The 22,888-nt window shown below is 40.1% G+C and overlaps 1 protein-coding gene and 1 non-coding gene across 2 annotated transcripts in view; both read left to right on the forward strand.

Annotated features, from left to right (window-relative positions):
- Window positions 1–360: 360 nt before the first annotated feature.
- ep400 (E1A binding protein p400) overlaps window positions 361–22,888 on the forward strand; it is a 31,260-nt gene continuing 8,732 nt past the window's right edge. The window contains exons 1-32 of the mRNA XM_059336818.1: window positions 361–551; window positions 2,754–4,111; window positions 4,217–4,324; window positions 4,451–4,535; window positions 4,791–4,907; window positions 6,593–6,981; window positions 7,090–7,389; window positions 7,662–7,847; window positions 7,942–8,082; window positions 8,178–8,256; window positions 8,410–8,447; window positions 8,534–8,591; window positions 8,706–8,789; window positions 9,289–9,402; window positions 9,506–9,696; window positions 9,784–9,961; window positions 11,161–11,297; window positions 11,407–11,576; window positions 11,900–12,074; window positions 12,176–12,312; window positions 12,755–12,941; window positions 13,110–13,279; window positions 13,385–13,572; window positions 14,408–14,707; window positions 16,943–17,107; window positions 18,906–19,049; window positions 19,260–19,330; window positions 19,454–19,743; window positions 20,018–20,217; window positions 20,752–20,921; window positions 22,302–22,498; window positions 22,630–22,741. Of these exons, the coding sequence (XP_059192801.1) occupies window positions 2,789–4,111; window positions 4,217–4,324; window positions 4,451–4,535; window positions 4,791–4,907; window positions 6,593–6,981; window positions 7,090–7,389; window positions 7,662–7,847; window positions 7,942–8,082; window positions 8,178–8,256; window positions 8,410–8,447; window positions 8,534–8,591; window positions 8,706–8,789; window positions 9,289–9,402; window positions 9,506–9,696; window positions 9,784–9,961; window positions 11,161–11,297; window positions 11,407–11,576; window positions 11,900–12,074; window positions 12,176–12,312; window positions 12,755–12,941; window positions 13,110–13,279; window positions 13,385–13,572; window positions 14,408–14,707; window positions 16,943–17,107; window positions 18,906–19,049; window positions 19,260–19,330; window positions 19,454–19,743; window positions 20,018–20,217; window positions 20,752–20,921; window positions 22,302–22,498; window positions 22,630–22,741 (6,204 nt within the window). The 5' untranslated portion in view covers window positions 361–551; window positions 2,754–2,788. The remainder of the gene's footprint in view (window positions 552–2,753; window positions 4,112–4,216; window positions 4,325–4,450; window positions 4,536–4,790; window positions 4,908–6,592; window positions 6,982–7,089; window positions 7,390–7,661; window positions 7,848–7,941; window positions 8,083–8,177; window positions 8,257–8,409; window positions 8,448–8,533; window positions 8,592–8,705; window positions 8,790–9,288; window positions 9,403–9,505; window positions 9,697–9,783; window positions 9,962–11,160; window positions 11,298–11,406; window positions 11,577–11,899; window positions 12,075–12,175; window positions 12,313–12,754; window positions 12,942–13,109; window positions 13,280–13,384; window positions 13,573–14,407; window positions 14,708–16,942; window positions 17,108–18,905; window positions 19,050–19,259; window positions 19,331–19,453; window positions 19,744–20,017; window positions 20,218–20,751; window positions 20,922–22,301; window positions 22,499–22,629; window positions 22,742–22,888) is intronic.
- On the forward strand, window positions 21,819–21,948 carry LOC131975525 (small nucleolar RNA SNORA49). The gene has a single exon (XR_009394735.1). It is a non-coding gene; the product is annotated as a small nucleolar RNA SNORA49 (small nucleolar RNA).

Here is a 22,888-nt window from a genome sequence, read left to right on the forward strand (position 1 = left end):
CAATATCTATTTACACGTTCTCCATAATGCCTAGATTTAAATACATTATTTCATTTGTCGTCAATATACGGAAGAGGATTAGGGCCACACAAGAAAAAAATATTTGAGTTCTGACTTTATTCTCAGAATTCTGAGTTTAAAGTTATTCTCAGAATTCTGACTTTAAACCAACTCAGAATTCTGAGTTTATAATCAGAATTCTGAGTTTAAAGTCAAAACTCAATTTTTTTAATTGTGTGGCCCTTATCCTCCTCCGTATCGATACGTTGTAAGGACTAGAGGCAAAAAATCAGCTGAAAATAATGCTGTTTTATATGTGTCTATGGTTTTATTAACATAAACAGCTACTTCCTGGAGACAGAACGACATCCGGGTTACACTAAAGGTTACCGCGGTCGCCATGTTGCTGAATGAAATTAGCTCCAAAACATTGAATAGCCGCTAGCAATATCGATATTTTATTTTTTCGTCGAATAACATTTGTTACAGCATGTGACTTATTGTAAACATGACTTAGGATTTATAAAACTACTACAGAAGCCCCATTCCCTGTAAGTAACACTGTTGAGGTTATAAAATGTATTTATTCATTGGAAGCTGGCCTGCTAGCAATAACAAGCTAACATAGTTAGCATTTGCTAGAACGCGTCCCGTAGCAAGGCTCATGGTAACTGCATAAATGGCACAGACAGCATTATTGCAGAGGTTACGGTTTAATATTTATAATCTGGTTTGACTATATATATCACCTAACCCTTAGTCTGAACCTAATTGTTTGACAAGTGCAGGTGTTTGTGTATTATTGTAATGCTACTAACTAGCTAGCGTTAGCTAACGTTACGCCCCGGAGCAAAACTGGAATCGGGAGCTAACGTAACAAACAATGAAAATGTATGCCAGTACTCAAGAAATACTCTTATATGGTGGACATTTTGGTTGTAAATATAGTGTCCTTATTGTGGTGTAAAAACGAATAGTCCACAGCAATCTCGAACATTTCTCCACGCTATAATTTACTGTAATAGGCCAACAGTAACGGTACAGATCACCAGTATCAGTAACGTATATCACCTTTGTTTAATGTGCAGATTGGCTTTGGCTGATTCACAGTGGGAAAACGATCAACCCCAACATTTACATTATTGGCCGATATATCTTGCAATATAGATTTTTGTCTGGCTCTCGCTTAAAAGTGCACACAAGTGTAGTGATGGGTGATAGCTATATTACGTTTAAAGATGTAATGGTAATATATCGTCATCCTGTTAAAATAATCGCCTAACTCATTTTTTCAAGTTTCGCAGGAAATGCAAAAAACTTCACCAAAAGTGTAACATATGACATTTATTGATCATTTCACTCAAAAAGGATGTAACAAAGGATGGCTATTGGCATCGTAATAACACTGTGTGTGTAAATTATGTAACTTCAGAGAAATTAATGACAATTTTTTTTAACAAGATATGGTAACACTTTGTTTTGAAGATGTCTACATAAGAGTCACACAAGCCTGTCAGAAACATGACATGGCAAGTATCATGAGCATTAATGTTACTTCAAAGTGTCATTAATATTTATGACACATCCCATGTCTTGTTTATGACACGCTCATGTCACTCTTATGTAGACACCTTCAAAATAAAGTGTTACCATATCTTGCTTAAGTCACAAAGGCATGTTCTAAAAATTGCCTAAGTCACATTTTATTTTGATTTAGGCATAATAAATCAGCTTAAGTCACACACTTTATCTTCTTTATTATCTTAAAGGGGTAAAATCACATGATGTGATCAACTGAGGATGTAGGCAATTTTACGATAGGTGGCCGGCAGCATGAGGAGATGATTTAGGCAAAGAATAATAATTTTGACAAAAAATGACTTAGGCGATTATTTTAACAGTGTGACAATATATATATGCAAGCTGCTTGCAAGGTGTAGCAAGATGTTTTCTGGTCTTAAATGTAACAACCCTTTCCTACTTTGCTTATAACATGTCATGGCTGTAACCAATAATTACAAATTTAATATGTGTGATGATGTACCAGCTGTCAAACGGGATGAGTTTGCCCACCACCTGCCCTCTATATCTGCATTATTTACTGTAAATACATGTGGACCCATATATGTGTGAATCTATTTTGATTGGTCATCTATATCAGTTTAATACATTAAGTGGGCGATGTGGAGAATATCCTCTGTTACAGTGTATAATTGTAATATACAATTTTATATGAAGACACTGATCATTTCATTAATTTTCTGTTGGATAAATTGACAGTACTGACGGTTGACATAGTTTCTATATAAAATAACTCAAGAGTAATGCTGGTTTTAGATTAATCCAGTAAATTGAATACCTGTCCAATAAGGAACCTCACAATGATGTAAAATCAAATGGAAAACAATACAATATTGCCATGGAGTACCACTGCTCATTATGATGCACATACATCCAGAGAAAGTATGGGGATTTTGTTATGTACAGTATGGCATAATCTCTTGACAGTCGAAAAATGCATATTGATCTGTATATGCTGTTTCATGGGGAGAAATCTATTACAATTACAAGTAATTAAGATGTTTGAAATATGTGACCCGGCGGGATGTATTTTTACTATGTAACCATGTATTACTAATGTATGCACTACTAGCTGACCTCCCAGAAAAAGCCTTAAAACCACCTTATTTTTTGGGTCACATTCAATTGTTAAAAATCACTTAATGTTGTGCTTTGCTGTGTCTTTTCCACAGATTATTGTGTTTAGACATAGTAACAGTCTCACGCAATGCACCATGGAAGTGGATCACAGAATATGCAACGACAGCTTCAGAGATCCAAGTCTGTTAGTGGAGCTGAAGCAGAGGAGCAGCAGCAGCCCACCATGGCAGTCACACAACAGCAAGCTACAGTTAACCACCCTCAGTCTCCTGTGACCACATTTTCCTCTGCTGCCAGCCCTTCAGCCCCCCAGTCGCCCAATTATCAAATAATCATGAGTCGTAGCCCTGTCACTGGCCAGAATATGAACATCACATTGCAAAATGTGGGGCAGATGGTGACTGGTAACCCGCAGATCACTCTCATGACCACTCCCATCCAGAACCCAGCATCCCCTGGCTTCCAGCATACTACACCTCAGTGGAGGTTTGAGCATGCTTCATCCTCCTACATCCAGGTCACTTCACCTGTGGCCCAGCAAATGCAGCCCCAAAGTCCAACCCAACACAGCCCAGTCCCTCTGCAAGGTGTGACAAGGCCAGGAGCCCCTGCAACAGCATTGGGTGTGTGTGGACAGAGCCCAACACGATTTGTTGAAACTGGTATGTTAGTGCGGCAAATCAATTTAGGCAGTCCATCTGGGAGTGGCCACTTTGTTTACCAGGAGGGGACAGGGCTGGCCCAGATTGCCCCAGCCACACCTGGCCAGATACAGCTGGCCTCTCCAGGAGCACCAGGCTCTGTGAGAGAGCGCAGGCTTTCTCAGCCTCACTCACAGACTGGAGGCACCATCCACCACCTCGGACCTCAGAGTCCAGTGGCCACAGGTACTGCTCTTCCCACTCTGGGCAGTCCTGGTCACATCACCACTTCCAACCTACCTCCACAGATCAGCAGTATCATTAAAGGACAGCTGGCACGCCCTATGATATTTGAGAAGACGACGCAGGGTGTGGTTGCTGGAGTAGGAACCACAGCCACAGCATCATTCAGTATACCCTCCTCAATTCCACCGTCTAGCCCATCCCTCACAAGTCCACCCCAAGGGATGCCCAACAATCCTCTTGCGCCCACCAGCATGACTGTAGCCACTATGAAGAAGCAGGTTCCCAAGAAGTTAGAGGAAATTGCTCCGTCTACTCCAGAGATTGCCCAACTGAGAAAACTGTGCTTGGAGCACCACACAAAGAAGATGGAGAGCCTGAAAGAAGTGTTCAAAGAATACCTGATTGAGCTTTTCTTTCTGCAGCACCTCCAAGGGAACATGATGGACTATGTAGCTTTTAAGAAGAAGCCCTGTGTTCCCTTGTATACTTACTTGAGACAGAACGACTTAGACATTGAAGATGAAGAGGAAGAAGAAGAACAGTCCGAGGTCATTAATGATGAGGTATTACATCGGTTGGTTCTAAGTGAGAGATCAAGTAGGAATTTTACAATGAGAGAATGAATATGAAATGAATATCGTTCGTCTTTCAAATCTGTGTCTTTTCAGGTAAAGGTTGTTACTGGCAAGGATGGCCAAGCAGTGACACCAGTTGCCATAGCAACGCAGCTTCCTCCCAATGTTTCTGCAGCTTTCTCTGTCCAGCAGCAGTTTCAGGTGATAGAGTAGAACACTTGTTTTAAGCACTCATCACAATGATTTATCTTTTCTTTATTTCTTAAATTCTATTGAGAATCTTTTTGGAATTCCTTCACTAATTCTTGGAGAGGTTGTTTTTTTCAGGGGAACCAAGGAACTGCTGCTGGCTCCATTACCAACCCTGGAGACATGGATGCCTTTAAGAGGCAACAGGCTATGGTGCAAGCAGGTAGGGCAAGGATCGTAGACTCCTGTCTCTCTTATGTTGCTTTGTTTCCTCCCCGTTTGCTTTCTTTTCTGTTTGTTTTCTTTTCTCCCTCTAATTGCTTCTGCTTTTAGATATTTGGCATCCTCTACTAGCGCTCTGTGTTGAAGTCTGAACCCAAGGAAGGAGAGGTGACCTGTAAGGTCTTCCGAAGGTCATTGCTCTGTGCCGAGTGCTTTTGTTTTGCGTTATGAGGGTATTGTGTGTTTTAAATCCCAGATCAGGCTAAGAGGTCCCGGATTGACGTTGGTCGCCATGGGCTGATTTTCCAGCATCCTGGTGTAGCTCTAGGATCACCTGGCGTTCCACTCCAGCAGCTTATGCCAACTGCGCAAGGTAGGAGTGCTACTACCAGGCCGCTCTGTGTTCTTTTCGCTGCTGCTGGACGTATCCCCTCAAACTAAGGAGATTTTTAAAAAGTGAATCACAACATTCATCTTCTACAAACAAACTTCAAGCAGCATCAACAAACAGATCTTCATCCATCTGCTGGATTTCTCAGCAGTCCACAGGAAGTTCAGGCTTAGCTGTACCAACACCAGCTCTCTCTATCAGGAATAATGGGGAAGAAGACAATCCAAGTCTGAAGAAGAGTAGCCACTCAATGGGAAGATGCCATGTCTTATGATTTCCCTTTTTTGTTTTTACTATTGATCACCCGTTGTTATCCATCTCTTCTTTTCTGAAGTTTGTTCCTGTTAGTCATCTTTATTTGGACAGACCTTCCCGTGCTGATGGATTTTCATCATGTCTGGAGGTGGATCACAGAAAGTGGGAACCCTGTGGGAATGCATTCACTTTCCAATGGGTTTTGCTTGTTTTCCCATTTTATGAATCCACTTGTCATGCTTCCTTTTGGTTTCCCATCGTCATTCCGTCACAAGTCTTTTCCTCTCTGATTGTCCGTCCTTGCATCATCAACAGGGATTCGAAATCATCAATCTTAAATCCATCCGTTACATCTTTCAGACTTTCTTTATTTATCTCATGTTCACATTTAGTTGATTTCCTTCCATGTTATTTCATGGCATTTTGTTCTGACTTGGCTTCTTTCCCTCAGTCTAAGTAGGAGGGGAATCATGTGGAGGAGTTGCGTTCACGGCACAGGTTTTTGCGATTGTGGTGGTGTGGGTGTATCAGGGCCAGGTGTTGATGGCGTCTAGGCAAGGTGGTGTCACGTGCAGGGAGGTAAGGCAGGTGCTGCTTTAGTGTGCACAGCTCCGCTCAGGCCTGCTGTCTGCAAGACCCCATGTGTGTCCTTTTGCTCACCTCTGTGCTTTGTCGCTATGTGAGGCATCCAGATGCCTTGGTTACCGCTAGAATGACATTGCTTCATGCATGCCAAACATGGTGTTTTTGTGAGTGTCTGCTCTATATTTTTATTTCCCCTTTCTTCCTCTTATCTCTAAGTACTAAGTCTCTAAGTTCTTTTTTTCATTTTCCTCTTTAACATTTCTATTCTTCCTCTCTAAAAACCTCTCTTATTGCACGTATAATTTTTGATGTTTTTAACCACATTCTCTCAACATTTGAAATGCAATATTTTGGTTTTGCATTAATCAAAGTAGTATTTTATTTGAGAGACATGTAGATTCTCACATTAATTTCATTTCTTCTGTAATCATTTTGCTGTATGACTTTCATTAGTTTCTGCCTTGACCATCAAGAAGTAGTACATTACTGTTGATTCATAGAGTACATCTGGTTCAAGGTACTGAGGCGCTCTAATAGCTGAAGCTAATAGCTAATAGCTCTAAACTGTCATTTAAAATGTAAAAGTACTCTTTCATGATCTACCCTTTAGCTTCAAAAGATGTAACTTGTTAAAATGGGTCTCTCAAATATGTATAAAGGGAAAGGTAATACTCCTTTAAAACCTTTTTATTAAAACGACACAAGTAAGTTTACAAAACACTTCACTTAAAATGACAAGATTGTCAACTTGATTTTTACCGTCTTTCTTTGTGTGCTTTCTATGCCACCCCTTTGTCTGTCCTATAATTTGGTTACTATGTGTACAGGCGGGATGCCGCCTACTCCTCAAGCGGTCCAGATTGCAGGACAGAAGCAGAACCAGCAACAATACGACCCATCCAAAGGACCTCCAGTGCAGAATGCAGCCAGTCTGCACACCCCTCCTCCCCAGCTGCCGAGCAGGTTGCCCCAAGGTGGCCTTCCTATGGCAAGCCTGTCCATGACACTCTCTCAGCAGGCTCAGTTAGTGGAGAACACAGCTCAGTCGGGTGGTCAGCTCCAGGTGAAGGTGCAGGCAGGTGCGCCTGTCCTGGCCACAGTAAACCCCCACACACAGCTCCAGGCCCAACTGCAGCAACAGATGCAGCCAGGTCTTCATCTCCAGTTGCAGCCCCAGCAGCAACAGTCGCAGGCCATACTACAGTCAGGACAAGCGGTCAGTCTAGTGGAAATCACACAAATACACTATTCATTTATGTTTAGGAATAAATCGTGATACTCCAAATTGTCCTACTAATAATATCATTTTCTCCCTTCTTTATAGACGGTGGCACTTGCTCGCCCTAGTACAGACTCAAACCAGCCTGTTCAGAGGATTATGACCAACTCAATATCCATGACATCCATGTCTCCTGCTCCCCTCTCTGCTCCCAATTCTGTTCCAACCTGCCACACTGCAAGCCCGATACGCCCTATTGGCTCTAACATCAACCCAAGCACCCAGTCCAAGCTGACTGGAACAAATGGCATATCTGCAGTAAAAGTTGGCGGCTTTGGTCAAAGTGCGACCATGCAGTCCTCACAGGAGGGTTCTCAAGATAAGCAAGTTGAGCAAGCCAAACTGGTGAGTTCCCTAAGAACATTGCAAACATGTCTGAAAATGATATCGGCTTTAAAGGATGCTATTTCTTTAAATGTTTTAAATACACTCATGAGTTCTGTTTAGATATTATTATTAGCAGTTTATTTTGTATGGCAGTTAAAATATATACTTTTACCTTGCTCTTTAAGGTTTTTATTTTGGGGTTCAGAATAAAATATTTGGGGGAGCAACTGAAACAAGGATAAGTATTCTTTGTCCCTTTTCTGATGCCACATGCTGTTTCTTTTTCCCAGGAAAGTCAAGTGCATCAGCGCATTTCTGAGCTAAGGAAGGAGGGCCAGTGGTCAGCCAGTAGGCTCCCCAAACTTGTGGAAGCCTCGCGTCCAAAATCCCACTGGGACTACCTCCTGGAGGAGATGCAATGGATGGCAGCTGACTTTGCCCAGGAGAGGAGATGGAAAGAAGCAGCTGCTAAGAAGGTATGGCAGAGACATTAGCACAACAGGAGGAGGAATCATTGGAGGAACTGATGTCTTGTTAATAGCCAAACTGTCTCATGTACCTCTTCTACAGCTTGTTCGCACATGTGCCCGTTACCATCAAGAGCAGAAGAAAAGTGAAGAGCAGTCAAAGAAAGAAAGGGAAATTCATCTTCGTCACATTGCCAGCACAATTGCCAGAGAGGTGGAATTCTTCTGGTCAAACATTGAGCAGGTATGTTTATTTTTTTTATTTTTCCAAATATGCCTGGTTTATAACTGATTCCAGTTTGTTTCTTACCAGTCTAAAGTACATATCTTTTCTGCCAGGTTGTGGAAATTAAACTCCAGTTTGAAATTTATGAAAAGAGGCTCAAAGCTCTCAGCTTACAGAAAGCATCGGCCAAAGGTACGTCACGCTTAGCAACAACCAATAATAAATGAAAATATATTTACTCCATGAGCTTTTATTTTCCATCTATTGGTCCAGTTCAAGCTCAACCGTACCTATCTATCTTACCTGTTCTACTATTTTAATAACCAGATTTTACTTTTGTGACAGTAGCTGGTCAGACAACAGGAGTGAAAGCTGATAAAGAGGTAGGTGGTGCACTGACACTCGAATAAATGACATGCAAATGCACCTATTGCATTTTATCTATATTTTAAATTTTTTGTTTTCATAGGATGTGGGGACATCAACTAGAAAAAGAAAATCAAGTTCATCCTTGCCTGATGAACACGGTATGTGTCAAACTATCAAGGCTCCTATGACAAAAAGAAAAGATAATAACATGGATGTTTAAAGAGTCTGTACAGTTACCTTTATCACCCTATTTGTCTTTCTTTTAATCACAGATGAGGAAGGCACCATAGAGGAACAGGAGGCCATGGAGGGGGAAGCAGACCACCAAGCAGAGTTGGTTGACCTGGCCAAAGATGGTACATATTTACTTATCTCCTCTGTCTATGCCTATGTGGAGAGGCAGGATTTTGAAGGAGAAATTGTTGTATTCCAAAGCCCTATTTATTGTCTTGACCACAACATACAGTATATGCAGGTTATCAGTAAACCAGGCTTTGGCCTTGTCCATTTTTTTCACAACATGACATTACACTGGGGAACCCTGCACATCCACTTCATATGTCTAAGTAGTTTTACCAACACCCTTGTGTTGCCTAGAGTTACCCTGTAATCTGAATTGAAAATTGCTGTATATAGACATACAATTGTGTAAATTGATGTTATGTATTAATAATGTTAACACATTGTTATGCACAGTTAACAAATCTGTTTTATTAATCTGTTGCCATAATGGTGTGTTAAAAAACACATCGGGTATTTATACTGTGAATATACTCTTGGGCAATAAATGTTTTTTTCTTGTCTTGTCTTTGTGTCTGCATTGCTTATTGAAATGCTTTTGTATTTGGCTTTCAGCTGAGATGCCTCTTGATGCTTTAAAAAAGCAGTATGCAGGTGCCTACGTTGACAGCTTTGAGTGGCCTCAGCCTAGTCCTCATAGTGATGAGGATGACATGGAAGAGACTGAAGGTACCTTTTATAATTTAAAAAATGAAATGGTCATTTTCATCCTTTGACCTGTTTAAGCTAATGGTTGTGCATGATATGATGTGTGTTATTCTTTATTTTACAGAAATGGAGACTCCTACAGGCAGTCCACCTGAGGCAGTGTTGATAGACTCTCTGCTAAGTGTGGACCAGTACCGTGGTGCTGATAAAGCCACTTCCTCTGACTCTGATGGGAAGCCTGCCAGAGATATAGCTGAAGTGGCTGCAGCCACAGAGCTCATCCTGCCCAAGGGCAGCTTCAGGACCACTTCCTCAGTAAGACGCACGCAAACACAGACACACAAAAGAAAAAGATGCCTTTTATCATTTTTTAACTGATCTTTTTTATATTACTACTACTAGAACCGCAGCCCAGCTCCTTTTCTACTGCATGGATCGCTGCGAGAGTATCAGCAAATTGGTGTGGACTGGCTGGTTAACCTTCACAAGAAACATCTCAATGGCATCCTTGCTGATGAGACCGGACTCGGAAAGACAGTACAGACAGTGGCTTACATGGCCCAACTAGCTGGCCAAGAGGGTGTGTTTCTGTTCAAAGATATACATGATTTTTTGATAGTAAACAGGGTTTCCTCCAGGATTTTTTTAAACCATGGGGGATGTCTGCCCGAGTGGAAGAGGGGTGGTGACGACGACGACGACAACATGTGAAATAATGACTATTTCAAACTGAATCTTTTTCTAAATACATTATTTACTATAGGGTTTCTGGTACATGAATTAAAAATAATAATTGAAAATAGGATCTTGCCAAAACAACAAATTAAAGATATAAATTAAATAACTAAACTAGTCTATACTGAATACAGTCAAATAAACATTATTATAAAAATGATCATTTCTATTGACTTGAGGGAATAACATCACGACAATAAGTCAAGAACATTGAGTTTCTCCTCAATGTAAGATTAACTGACTCTCATCCTCTGGAACCCTTCTCTTTTTTTTTTAAATTAGTTTAATAAACTCATCTGAAAATGTAACCAGAAAAGAGTCATGGCAGAAAATTACCTGGGCATTACCTAAGCAAACGAAAATTAAGTTTTACAGTTAAAAATTAATCTACAACAAAATAATATCTTAATACTGTACAACCAAAGACTCGGCATGCTTTATTAAGCCTAAAGTAGTCTATTTTTAAGTGTCAGTGGTACAAAAATAAAATTAAAATAAGAATCTCTCTGAAATAATGATAGAAATAATGCATATCCTGTATTAAACAATCAATAGCCTAACACATTTATCCCAACTCAGGATTTTTTCTGTAGCCTAATCCATCTATACATTAGGGTCATTTTCACTGGTTTGAACAAAACTGTATCAAATATAACCTAGATTGGGTACCTTTCTTTCACCCTTTTCTCTCCCTCCACGTCAGACTGTTGTTCTCTACTCGCTTCATCTTTTGCGCGCCGCAGCCAAACAGGCAGGTGGTAACTCCGGTGTTGGTTTTTCAAAATAAGGGTATTGATATTAAGCGTACCGTCACATTTCATGAAAAACACTGTTCTGTGCCAAAATCACATTTCATACAATAATTTACATTAATATAAACATAAAACAACATAAAAACAAGGTTAAAAAAACAACATTATTCTGAAGGTGTGGCGGCTTTTATTTTGCCGTGGCGGTGCGCCACAATCAATTGCATGTAGAGGAAACCCTGGACAATATTTTTTGAAGGTGAATGCCATAGAGACATTCTGTGTTCCTCCACAGGCATCTGGGGACCCCACCTTATTGTAGTAAGGACGTGTAAGTTGCTTAATTGGGAGGTGGAGTTCAAGCGCTGGTGTCCTGGCCTTAAGATTCTCCTGTACCTTGGTAACAGAAAGGAGCGCAGATCTAAGAGAATGGTAGATATTCTGAATTTAAACAACACATATTGGCAACATTACTCAATATAAAAGGTTTTTTTTCTGCTGTGAATTTCATAACATGTCATCTGATCCCCGTTATCTACAGTGGTGGGGGGAAGCCAACAGCTTCCATGTATGTGTGACGTCCTACAAGCTGCTGATGAAAGACCAGAGCCATTTTGTGAAGAGAAGGTGGAGGCACCTGGTCCTAGACGAGGTCCAGCTCCTCAAAAACATGACTGAGAAACACTGGGAAACTGTCTTTGCTCTCAAAAGGTGAGCAGGGGAATGAACGCGATATTAATTCCAGCTTCTCAAGAGACAGGATTCTACTTTTTCAGACTTATTTATTCTTTTGTAATCTGCAATATTAATGAAAGTTATTGAGATTTTTTGTTTTCCTGATAGCAAAGAGCTTTAAGGGAGTGATAGATATCGATGTGAATATTGCCATTAGTTTAAGACAAAATATTTCCAAGATTAAATCATTTCCATGCCGGGGAGTTTTGTCTTTGTTTGCAAAATTCCTTTTAACATTCTGCCAAATGCTTTTGACAAGGCTCAGTTAACTGAGTAAAATATTTTTGTGCATCTTGCAGTGAGCAGAGGCTCCTCCTCATCAACACTCCTCTACAGAATACTCTAAAGGAGTTGTGGACCATGATCCACTTCCTTTTGCCAGGAATCACAAGGGCCTACTCCGACTTCCCTGTTAAGGCGGGCACAGACCAGAACCAGGACTACTGCCACAAACTGGTCATCCGCCTCCACAGGGTGGGTATTATGTCTGCAAGTTCATCTGCCTATTAAACTGTGCCACACTAACATGTTGCCTTTCCACTTAACATCTGAAATCTTCTTACGTCTAACTGTAGGTGATCCAGCCTTTCATCCTGAGACGCTCTAAAAGGGACGTGGAGAAACAGCTGCCCAAGAAGTACGAGCATATCCTAAAGTGTCGTTTGTCCACCAGACAGAAGAGCCTTTATGAGGATATCCTCACTCAACCAAGGTGAGGTTTTTGCTCCACATAGAGATTTATAATGTGATCAAAATAAGGTTTTTCCTTCTCTGAATTCTGTATATCAGGGACATTTGCAAATAAACCACTGGACAGCAATTTAATATAAGTAACATGTTTCATGGCCATGTAACTTTAATCACATTTAATGTTAAGGTTTTTCTTTTCTGTAATTCATACAATTGAAATTCAAGTTATGTTTTTCTTCAAATGTTTTGAATGGTGCAGATCTTGCCACTAGAACTAAAAAGTAACTCAAGGTTAGCTTATAACACATTTTTATTTTTACTGGGATAGACGTTTATTATCTTTTCTATTTGGAAAAAAAGATGAAAGATACAGTAAAATTTGCCCAGAATGTGCGTGTTTTTGCTTCTTGCTTTTGTTTTGAACTGTTGATAATAATAATTTCTGTCTGGGTGTGCTCCTGTAGAGCTCAGGAGGCGCTGAAGACAGGTCATTTCGTCAGCGTACTTCAGGTCTTGATGCAGTTGCAGCGAGTGTGTAACCACCCTGAGCTGGTGGCACCCAGGGAGACCAGCAGCTCCTACTACTGCTCCTCTCTGCAATACAACGTCCCATCACTGGTGCTGGAAGCTCTTCAGAATGACTCAAGCAAGGTATATACTCGTTCATTGCATTGCTGATGTTCAACCATCATTCAAAAATGATTTTTTTACAACGTAATTGGCAAGCATATTTAAGTAAAATATATTAAAATATTAATATAAAAAATCATGTCTACTCAATCTGCATTGATCTGCTTCTGCTGTCTTTTATTCTCCTAGATTGCAAACATGTCCATATTTGATCTGATCAATAACGAGAACAGACTGACTCGGTATCAGACTGAAGAGGCGGTACCCAAACTAAAGCTCACTCAGCAGCTCATAGAGGAGATCCACACTGCTCCAGAACCACCACCACGGCCCAAGCCATGTCCAATAAAACCTATGAGGTCAGCCATTAAATCACTAAATATCCAAGTAACTTGACATAATAGATGTTTTAATATTGATATTTTGTTCTTGAAACAATGATCATTTAACCTTTTTATGATTAGATTGTTCCAGCCAGTGCAGTACGGGATAAAGCCAGAAGGTCGCCTGGCTGCCATCACAAGTGCAGCAGGCCAGCGTCCTCCAACGAGCTCTCCCGCTACTAGCACCTCTGTTTCCACCACCAACCAGTCAGCCCAGACCAGGGGCAAGTCCCCTGTCACCACTGCAACTACTACAGCCACTTCTCATGGTAAGAATATTCCACAAATAGTAGTTAGTAAAGGACAGGGAGTTATGTTTTCACAGATGGTAAAGGAATTCCAGATGGTGTTCTCATCCAACATCAAACTTAAAAGACAGAAAGAACCACCCATAGCTCATTTGTTTGTGCCTTTACCTAGTTTACATATACTAGTTTTAACATTGTGTTACATACTGTGTTATGCTGTATTGTGACACTGCCCTATATGAAAATGACATACTTTGTCATGCTTAAAACATTAATCCAAGCTGTGCCCATACTGTTATTTATTGTTATCATTAGCGTTTGCAGTGCATTTTTTAAAACATGTACAGTGTGGAAATATACATTTACCATGGGGTGAATTTTTACAACAACTTCATTGAGAGGTTTGGGACAGCCTTACTGGCAAGTGTCACTGTTCACAAATTTGCTTAGATTTAAATTTCCATGCAGAAGTGGACGACTGGCCTCATTGTTGTGACCTAACAACCAACAGCCAGGCTAAAATGAAAGAAGAAACAGTCATAGTAAACTTTCCAGATGAAGAGCTGCAGCCAAAAGGCATTAACTGCAGTTTGGGTGATGTTTGGCTGCCACTAAATTCATCCACACAGATGGAACTGACGTTCTAGAGACGCACAATTACTGTCACACCAAATTGTTAGCGATGATTAATCTGTGTGGCAATCAATAACATCTCTAATCCTGCTTGCTGTATTGGCCTAACAAGGCTGAGTGTTTTTTTATGTGGATGAAATTGTTTGATCGTACTGATGATTTGACTAAATATTGGGTTACCCCTAACATGTAGTCCCATACCCCATTGCCTTGTACTCCACAGCGGTTGGAACAGCTACTCAGAGAGCCCAGACTACCCCTCCCGTCAGCAGCAGCAGCAACACTGCCGCCTCCACTGTAGCCTCCTCTGGGAACAGTGGCATTGGGCAGCATGTGTTGGGGGCTACCTCTGTGGCCTTGGGCCAGACCTTGGCTGGCACAGTTGTGGGATCTATAGCTTCTGTCGGCCAGCCTGCATTAGCGCAGGTCCCCAGACCAGCTCTAACCCCCAGCCATGCCATCCAGCCCAGCTTACTGTCCCAGAGGCTGGTTCTTACATCTCAGGCCCAGGCACGGTTGCCTAGTAAGTGGCCTCCCCTCCCTCTCAGCGTTTCCCCTACACCTCTGGCACAACAGTATGGGCTGCTCTACACTGAGGCATTTATTGGGGCACTGCTGATATGTGTAAGGTCTACACAGTTCCAGAGAAATAGCTTTTTACAAAGACTCAAACCTGCAATCACTGTAGCTCTAGTGGTGCAGCAATTTCGGTCATGACCGACATGCCATGTATCAATAGTTATACATTTCTTGATATAAACAAGGTCCGTATAAGGTTAGATCTGTAGCCATATCAGCAGCATCTCTACAGCCTCAGCATTCTCCAATTTCTGTCTAGCAACCTGCATGTACACTATGAATGTCCCACTTATGTTTTACCGCACATCACTACACTACTTAACTTAATTATTATGTCCTCCCCCTACTTTTTAATCATTTTTCTCCCAGTTTACTAATATTCTTTTTTTCTCTTGCATCAGCCCAGCTGCAGGAAGAAATCCCAAAGCATTTTCTTTTTTTTTCTTTGCTAAGTTTGATTTCACGCTGATGTTGAGCATCACTGCAAAGCATGCGGAAATGGTCCCACAAATTGCCAACCCTTTCTGCCTCAATTGTGAACAGAGAAACCTTTTCAGTAACAACACACAGTATTTGAATATATAAAAAGGGAAAAAAAATGTTTTCAAGAAATTCCAACTTTTTGTTTGATAATGGTTTTTGAAACTGTTAAATGCGATTCTTTAAGTAAACTCTTACATATAATTTTAGCCCAGTAGTTTTTTATTTTCATTTGATAATTTGTGAGCCTATGTCTGGTGTAAGTAAATTTGATTGAATGATTCATGCACACTAATATCTTGTGTCCACTTATTAAGAGCGGTGTCCCCAACTAAGCATTATTAGTCAGATATGAATGGTCAAGTCTTTACCATCATTGACTAATTGTGGAATCTTTTTTTTTAATCATTGATCCCCCCCCCCTATGTTAAAACCTAATGTATCTGTAGAAAAATAGAAAGAAAGTAAAATAATTATTGTCCAAAATATATGTGGCTATTGCTCAATGTGTGCCTTGTAAATACGTCATACAGTTTAAAAACGTGTGAATTAATGGATTAAACAAAAATAATCAATTAATAGATGCCAAAAATATCTGTAGTTTAACATCCACATTTTCAAAGTGTATGTGAACCATTTAGATTGTCCACAGCCTGGAAAACTTGTGTTGTCACTGCATTTATACAGGACATTATTATTACTAATTTGTGCACACTAATAGCTGCTGGGCTGTCAACATTTTATGAATTTAAATTACTATTTAGTAAAGTAGATTAATATGTAGTCATTGTTTATTCTTCAAATCGCATTTGATAGCTTCAGTAAACATTATTTAATGTATTATTAAACATTTTCGATTTACTTGAAAATTGACTTAGACTGTTTGTTGTTATTTCATTTTGCCATTTGCCTTCTGCCAGTCATAAGTTTCTGAACACCCCACATGTTAGGCACTTCTTTTAGATGACATAAATTTGTTATAAAGTCTATTGCCTCAGTATTTACAACCTAACACGATCTTCTTATTAGGTTTAGAGACGTAAAAGCTGAATGGCAACATTAATTGTGTCCTGAGAGATCATGTCATTCAATCATGCCATTTCCAAAGTACTTGTAATTCATTTTGATAAATGCATAAAGTGACAATGTTTATGAATTCTCAATTTCCCATTTACACTTTCCCCCTCATATTTATAAATGTTACATTTGTTAAGTACCTATCAGAATGAGTGCATTGGTCATCAGAAATGGCAAAAAAAAAGTTAAATCAGTGTTTAAAATGTTCCTGTAAATGAAAATAAAGATAATTGATAATACATGAGGGTGATTCAGAGGCTTTTAATTGACAAGGTATGATTGTTTGACACCAATTCCTAAGCATACTTCCTTTAAAAGACAGCAAGTGCAGTGCTTTATGTTTCAGGCTCTCTGTTTCACCTGAGAACTACCCTTACAGCCATTTTCTTTCCCCTTCAGGGTTTATAAAAGTAGGAGCTGCTATGGTTCTGTTGTGGAGGGCGGCTGTGCTCGTTCCTCTGATTAATACACCCTGGTTTTTGCATGTCTTGTCTCTTTTTCACCCTTTAACTAACTGAGAAGCAGAGTATATTGTTTTGTAGCTATCAAAATGTCAGACATTTTCAGCAACATTTTTTAGTGCTGCTTTTAATCAAGTGTCTGTTCTTGCTTTTTATTGAAGGTGGAGATGTGGTGAAGATTGCCCAGTTGGCCAACATAGCAGGCAGTCAAAATCGTATCTCCCAGCCAGAGACTCCTGTCACTCTGCAATTTCAGGGTAACAAGTTCACTTTGTCCCCCAGCCAACTCCGCCAACTCACCACGGGACAGCCCTTGCAGCTCCAAGGTACACTCGGTAATGTACATCCCATTGTCACATTTTTATCTCAACATAATTCTCTCTTTTGTGTCCCTTTAACATTTAGACTTAATATCAAATGATGTATGCTTATTCGACTTGTCTACAAGGCCTCAAGGCAATGGAAGGGGCCTAACACCTAAGATGCATACCATATATTTGAACCTTCCCTGGTTTGATTCTGGCGGGGGGACCTTTATTGCATGTCATCCTCCTTTCTCTGCATGTTTCGTCGCTTTCTGTTATCAGCTAAATAAAGGCTAAATGCCAAAAAGTCCTCTTGGATTGAAATATGTCTTGAATACAGTTAAAGAGAATCATTTTGTCTAAAAGTCCAACTGGAATTAAATCACCTTTGTCTGCTACGACATAAACATCTGCTCTGTAAATCACCTGTCACCACTTGTTTTTTTTGTTTTTAATATTAGGATAGCACTCCCTCGTATTACAATGCCTTCATTTGACAAAAAAATGTTAAGTATCTGTCTACATAGATGAAACCGTATTTTAGTACAACTGAAATCTTACACAAAGCAGTAACATCAGCTTTCTATCATAGGCAGAGCAGATGGCCACATTGAGCCAGACAGCAGCTTGCTGCACAAGAGCCATAGACTTTGAACAACAACTCACATTAGCTTTCCTGCTTAAATCTCCTTCATATTTCATTTACAAACAGCAACCTGCCATGTCCAGCCCCTCAGCTTGTTAGTTGAGCCATCAAACATTCCCTGGGGAAAAGAGCACTGCTCACCTCAGCTTATCAGCTGCCCAGCTGTAGTGCATGTGGTTGGGAAGCAGGAGTGAATCATAGAGGCACTCAAGTATTGATTGTCCAAAAATAGGCCACAGTTATTTCAGATAGACTGTTTATTTATTGAATTACCATAAAAAATGCTATATTATTATATATATCATTATCGGGATATGAAATGCTCTATATAGGGATAGAAATTTTGGTCATGTCGCCCAGTCATACTTAACACCATGTAAACTTGCCTGCAAATATCACTTCAGTCCGTTGCAGATGCTGGTGTGCATAACATCTCTCTACTCTCCGTTGAGATAGATGGTATAGTGCTACAGTTAGTTTAAGCCAATGGCACTTGACGCTGTGTAAATCAACTGAGGAGCTAGGAGACTTTTCTCCTGCCCGTAGCGTAATCCCAACTGAACGCCACAGGAGAATTTCAGCCTTCATGCAGGACTGCAGTCATCACTGCACTTTTGTTTCCACACACGCATACCTGGTGTGTTTGTGTGTGCAAGCCCTGTCCTTCGTGAAATACAGGGCTCAAAGAAGAGAAACTGACAGCAAAACGCTGTAAAGACTCTCACATTGAGTTGAAATGGAATCATCGCACTGCAACACCTCCTCCAATTTAATTAAAGGCATTTTAAGGATTCGATAATCTGACAATATTTAGAAAACAAAACAAAAAACTAATATCTGAATCCCAAAATTGAAAACCGAATAACTACTAAAAGAAGAAATAGTCAAATATTCAAGTTCCGCCCTAATGTTGACATAATTTTTGTCTACAAAATAGATGACTAAATGTGTTTTCAGTTGGACTTTGACTCTCAGTAGTTTTATTGGTGTTACAATCTCCTTGTTGTACTTTTGTTTCTCTCTTGTTGCACAAACTTCAATTCTGATAGCATGAAATCTTTTATTGTTCATATTCATTTTAATGGCCAAGTGGGTCTTAACTCGCTCTCTAAGTTCTGTAGGGTTTTGAGAATGAACCACTTACATTTTTTGCTAAATGTGTCATGGATTTAGGCAACATCCTGCAGATTGTGTCAGCTCCAGGGCAGCAGATCATCAGGCCCCAGGGATCAATGGTAATGCAAACAATGCCACAAACTGTCCCCGCCTCCAACGCCTCAGCTACACCTCATCCCGCCATGTCAACAGCCCAACAAGGTGAATTATTTACACTTTAATAGTAACATCATCTTGTACCAATATATTAATATAATGCTGGGAATACTTTTTCTGATATAAAATGCTATCTTGTCACCACAATAACACCTTTTTCCTGTGAAATAGTTGAACGGTGGTGTTTGCAATAGCAGTGGTTCTGTAAATTACTAGAATTTTGTGTATTTATACCATTGCATATTTCCTTTTAAGCATTGGGTGCAACTACAAATGCCACATCAGCCACCACCAAGCTCACCACTGCAGCTCCTGCTGGTTCTCAGGTCAGTACATCACTTTTAACCAAAGTCATGTTTTAATGTCCCGTTTCCCTCATTTTTCAGCATGCAGACTCCATTTTTGTATTTAAATTAATAACTTTACCTGTTTGTACCCTCTAATGTCAGGAGTCTTCAGAAGAAAAGACTCAACAGCTCAAGGAACGTTTGAGCCGCCTGCTTGAAGCAAACGAGCGACGCTGTAGCCGCAGAGTGTTGTACGGCTCAGACCTGCTGCAGGCTTGCACTGTGAGCACAGAGCCTGGTCACACTGCCCTGACTGCTGGAGGCTGGAGGTGGGTGGGGAGAGAGAGCTGCCTCAGAGCCCAGAGAACCTGCGTGGCTACCACCTCTACACTGCAATCCACTCTGCTCTCTGTGGAGGACCGCCTGGAGGCTGCCAACAGCCTTATCAAGAGGTACTTCAGCATAGTGTTGAAGCCTCCTTCAGTCCATTCTGCATATGTTGTTTAAAACCATCATAGAATACCATATAAATCTATGCATGGCCGTTAGAACTGCATTCGTGACTGTTTAAGGCACTGTTTATGCAGTATTAAAATTATGTCAGATCTCTATCTCTCCATTTCGAGAAATTATAGTTTGCCTAAGACGTTTTTATCACAGTGCAATTCCATTATGTTTTATTTCTTAATCCAAATAACGATCTGATTGATTATTGTCATGTTTTAGGCTGGTATGTGTGGTGCCTCCAGCTGTAGCCCAACCTCCTCACCTTTATGCAGCCAATCCTCCAGTTCCCTTCAGTCTTGAAAAGAAGTCTCTTCACCGTCGGCTACAGGAAGCCTCTGCCGCTCACAGTGCTGGCCTCCACTTGGCGTCCAGACGTCTCCTATGTTTTTCTGACCTGCAGCTAATGCAGATGGATTCAGGTTAGGCTAGCATATTTTGCTGTTTTTTACATTCAGCAAGCTGGGAATGATTTTAAGACATGCATGAGTAACTACAATATAGCTATGTAATAACTAATATGAATTGCATATCAGAAAACCACTACTGTAATTCTTTGCCTACACAGAGTGAACCTACATTTGGATAGTATACCTTTTTTTAAACAGCGAAAAATAAACAGTTTAAACAAAACCATCTGTTAAACACAGTAAACAATGTGTACACAAGATTTAAAAGAAAAAAATAAATGTCAATGTCATGTATCTTCTCTTTAGAACAATTCAAATGAAAAAAGTCCCTGAAAAGGTGGAATGAATATACTATGAATATATTTTCCATGCTAATATGTAGTATTCTCAACTGAAAATAAATATTAAATAATAAATATTTAAAAAATGCTGGGATTACAGAGAAAAAAATGCACCCGTTAATTTACACACATAATACTCTTTATACTTACTGTTACTATCTGACCATAACAAGAATGATAACTTCTTGATTTTTTTTTTCCAAAGGTAAACTGGAAGCTCTTGCTATTCTGCTGCAGAAGCTTAGGTCAGAGAGCCACCGTGTCCTCATCTTTACTCAGATGGTGAAGATGCTCGACATCCTGGAGGCCTTCCTAGATTACAGGCAGCTCACTTACGTGCGGGTCGATGAAAGCTTCACTCCTGACGAACGACAGGTAAAATCATCTACGAGTGTTCTCACAATACTGGAAATTTTAACTTTAATACAATACCATGAAAAAATGAGGGAGGGAATGACACATCATCAATCTTTTTTTAATGAAAAGGTAAATATAACAAGGCTATTACATGCCAACAGTGACTTCTTGTCTAGCAGCAGAGAACAGCAGAATGACTGTAATAAACATTAACAATGATTCAATAAGATTGCATTACGTCTTCATGTTCAAAAAACGTTCAAAAGGAAATCTGTTGTGTATATGCCACACTGGAGGTGGCTTTAGTTGCTGCAGTAGACATGGCAATTTTATGACACTGTAACAAATGTAAGGTTGTTGAGAAACAGTCAGGAGACTTGTTTAAGTTGTTATGTGCAACACACAACATTAAGAGTTAATTGAAGCTAGGGTCCACAAGTTATTGAACATGACATCATCTTTAATGAGATAGCACCATAAAAAAACACAATTTATGATATTGAACCAGAGAAGACAGCATTTTGAGTGGGAGAGAGAAACAGGAACTACATGGACATTGGTATAACAGTTGACCAGTAGTTGGCAAGCATGTGCCATGAAGGGCAAGACTGTATGTAGGTTCTCCCCATGAAAGTTCTTAACTGTTTATCCTCTTGCATATGTGCAGGTCAAGTGTTGTATAGTCATATGACAGCAGTCATATGAGACCCAAGAATGGGTCACATGTTGCATAGATCTGTAACAACCCTGTTGTATAAAGGGCCCTGTCATCCTTAAGGCTGCTCCTTCTGTCCTCAGTCAACATTAAACTTTGAAACGACAAAAGCATAAAATGCCACGGCTATTAAAAATGGACAGATGCATTCACCTGGTGACTTAATTTTACATTTTGATAGACTTCCATGCCTTTGTGTGCCTCCCTGTCTAACACCGGGACCTCCCAGTGTCAGTGCAGAGTTCTGGCTCAACAAGGGGACACACTGTGTTGCTCTCTTCCCTCCCTGCTGGATTCTGTTCCTTGCAGGGCCTAAGAGATGCAGACATTAGTTGGGATCACAGTCTGTGCTCATGGGTTTAGTTTTTTTTTTCTATTTACTGCTGCATACCTTTTCAACATATGAAATGTTTCTGCTGCCTGAGCAAATTGAAAACTTAAATGCTCCGGTCCTGAGCCTTTTTTCTATTATGTAATAAGTATTGTGTCTGGGTCAGTTAATTAGACTTTGTGTTGCTGTTAGAAAATACAGACCAGAAAAGCAAAGCAAATTCAATGCATGAGAAGGATTAGTAAATTCAATTAAAGAGGTTTAGTAAATTCTTATTTATTGTGTATTGTCAACAGCTTCTCTCCTAGCCTTTGTCCAGTCTGTTAACAAGCTTGCTATTGCGTCCCTGCAGGAGAATATAAAGAAGTTCAACAGGAACAGGAATGTGTTCTGCAGCATCCTGACCAACCGCTGCTGCTCTGCAGTTGGGACATTGTTTGATGCAGACACCATCATCTTCTACGACACAGACCTCAATCCCAGCATGGATGCCCGCACCCAAGAGTGGTGTGACAAAATAGGACGTTCCAAGGACATACACATATACAGGTGATATTATCAAAACATTGAAATCTGTATTACTTCTAATCTATTTTTATATTACTTAAAACATCACTTTGAAAACATTGATATTTAAGGACTTTAGTGCTACTCTTGTATATTTTTTCTGTGTTGTTCAGGTTGGAGAGTGGGAACTCCATCGAAGAGAAGCTGTTGAAGAACGGCACCAAGGACCTGATCAGAGAGGTGGCTGCCCAAGGAACTGACTACTCCTTGGCTTTCCTAACACAAGTAAGTGGAATTCATTTTGGCTTTGTCTTGGAATTTCAGAAACTCTACTCACCTGTATTGTTTGTTATTGCTTAATGCTACATTCATTAAAATGAAAGCATTTTGTTGATCAGTACAGTTGTTATTTTCTCCACCCATTGAACCGAG

This window comes from Centropristis striata, chromosome 7, assembly GCF_030273125.1.
Source record: "Centropristis striata isolate RG_2023a ecotype Rhode Island chromosome 7, C.striata_1.0, whole genome shotgun sequence".
NCBI lineage: Eukaryota > Metazoa > Chordata > Actinopteri > Perciformes > Serranidae > Centropristis > Centropristis striata.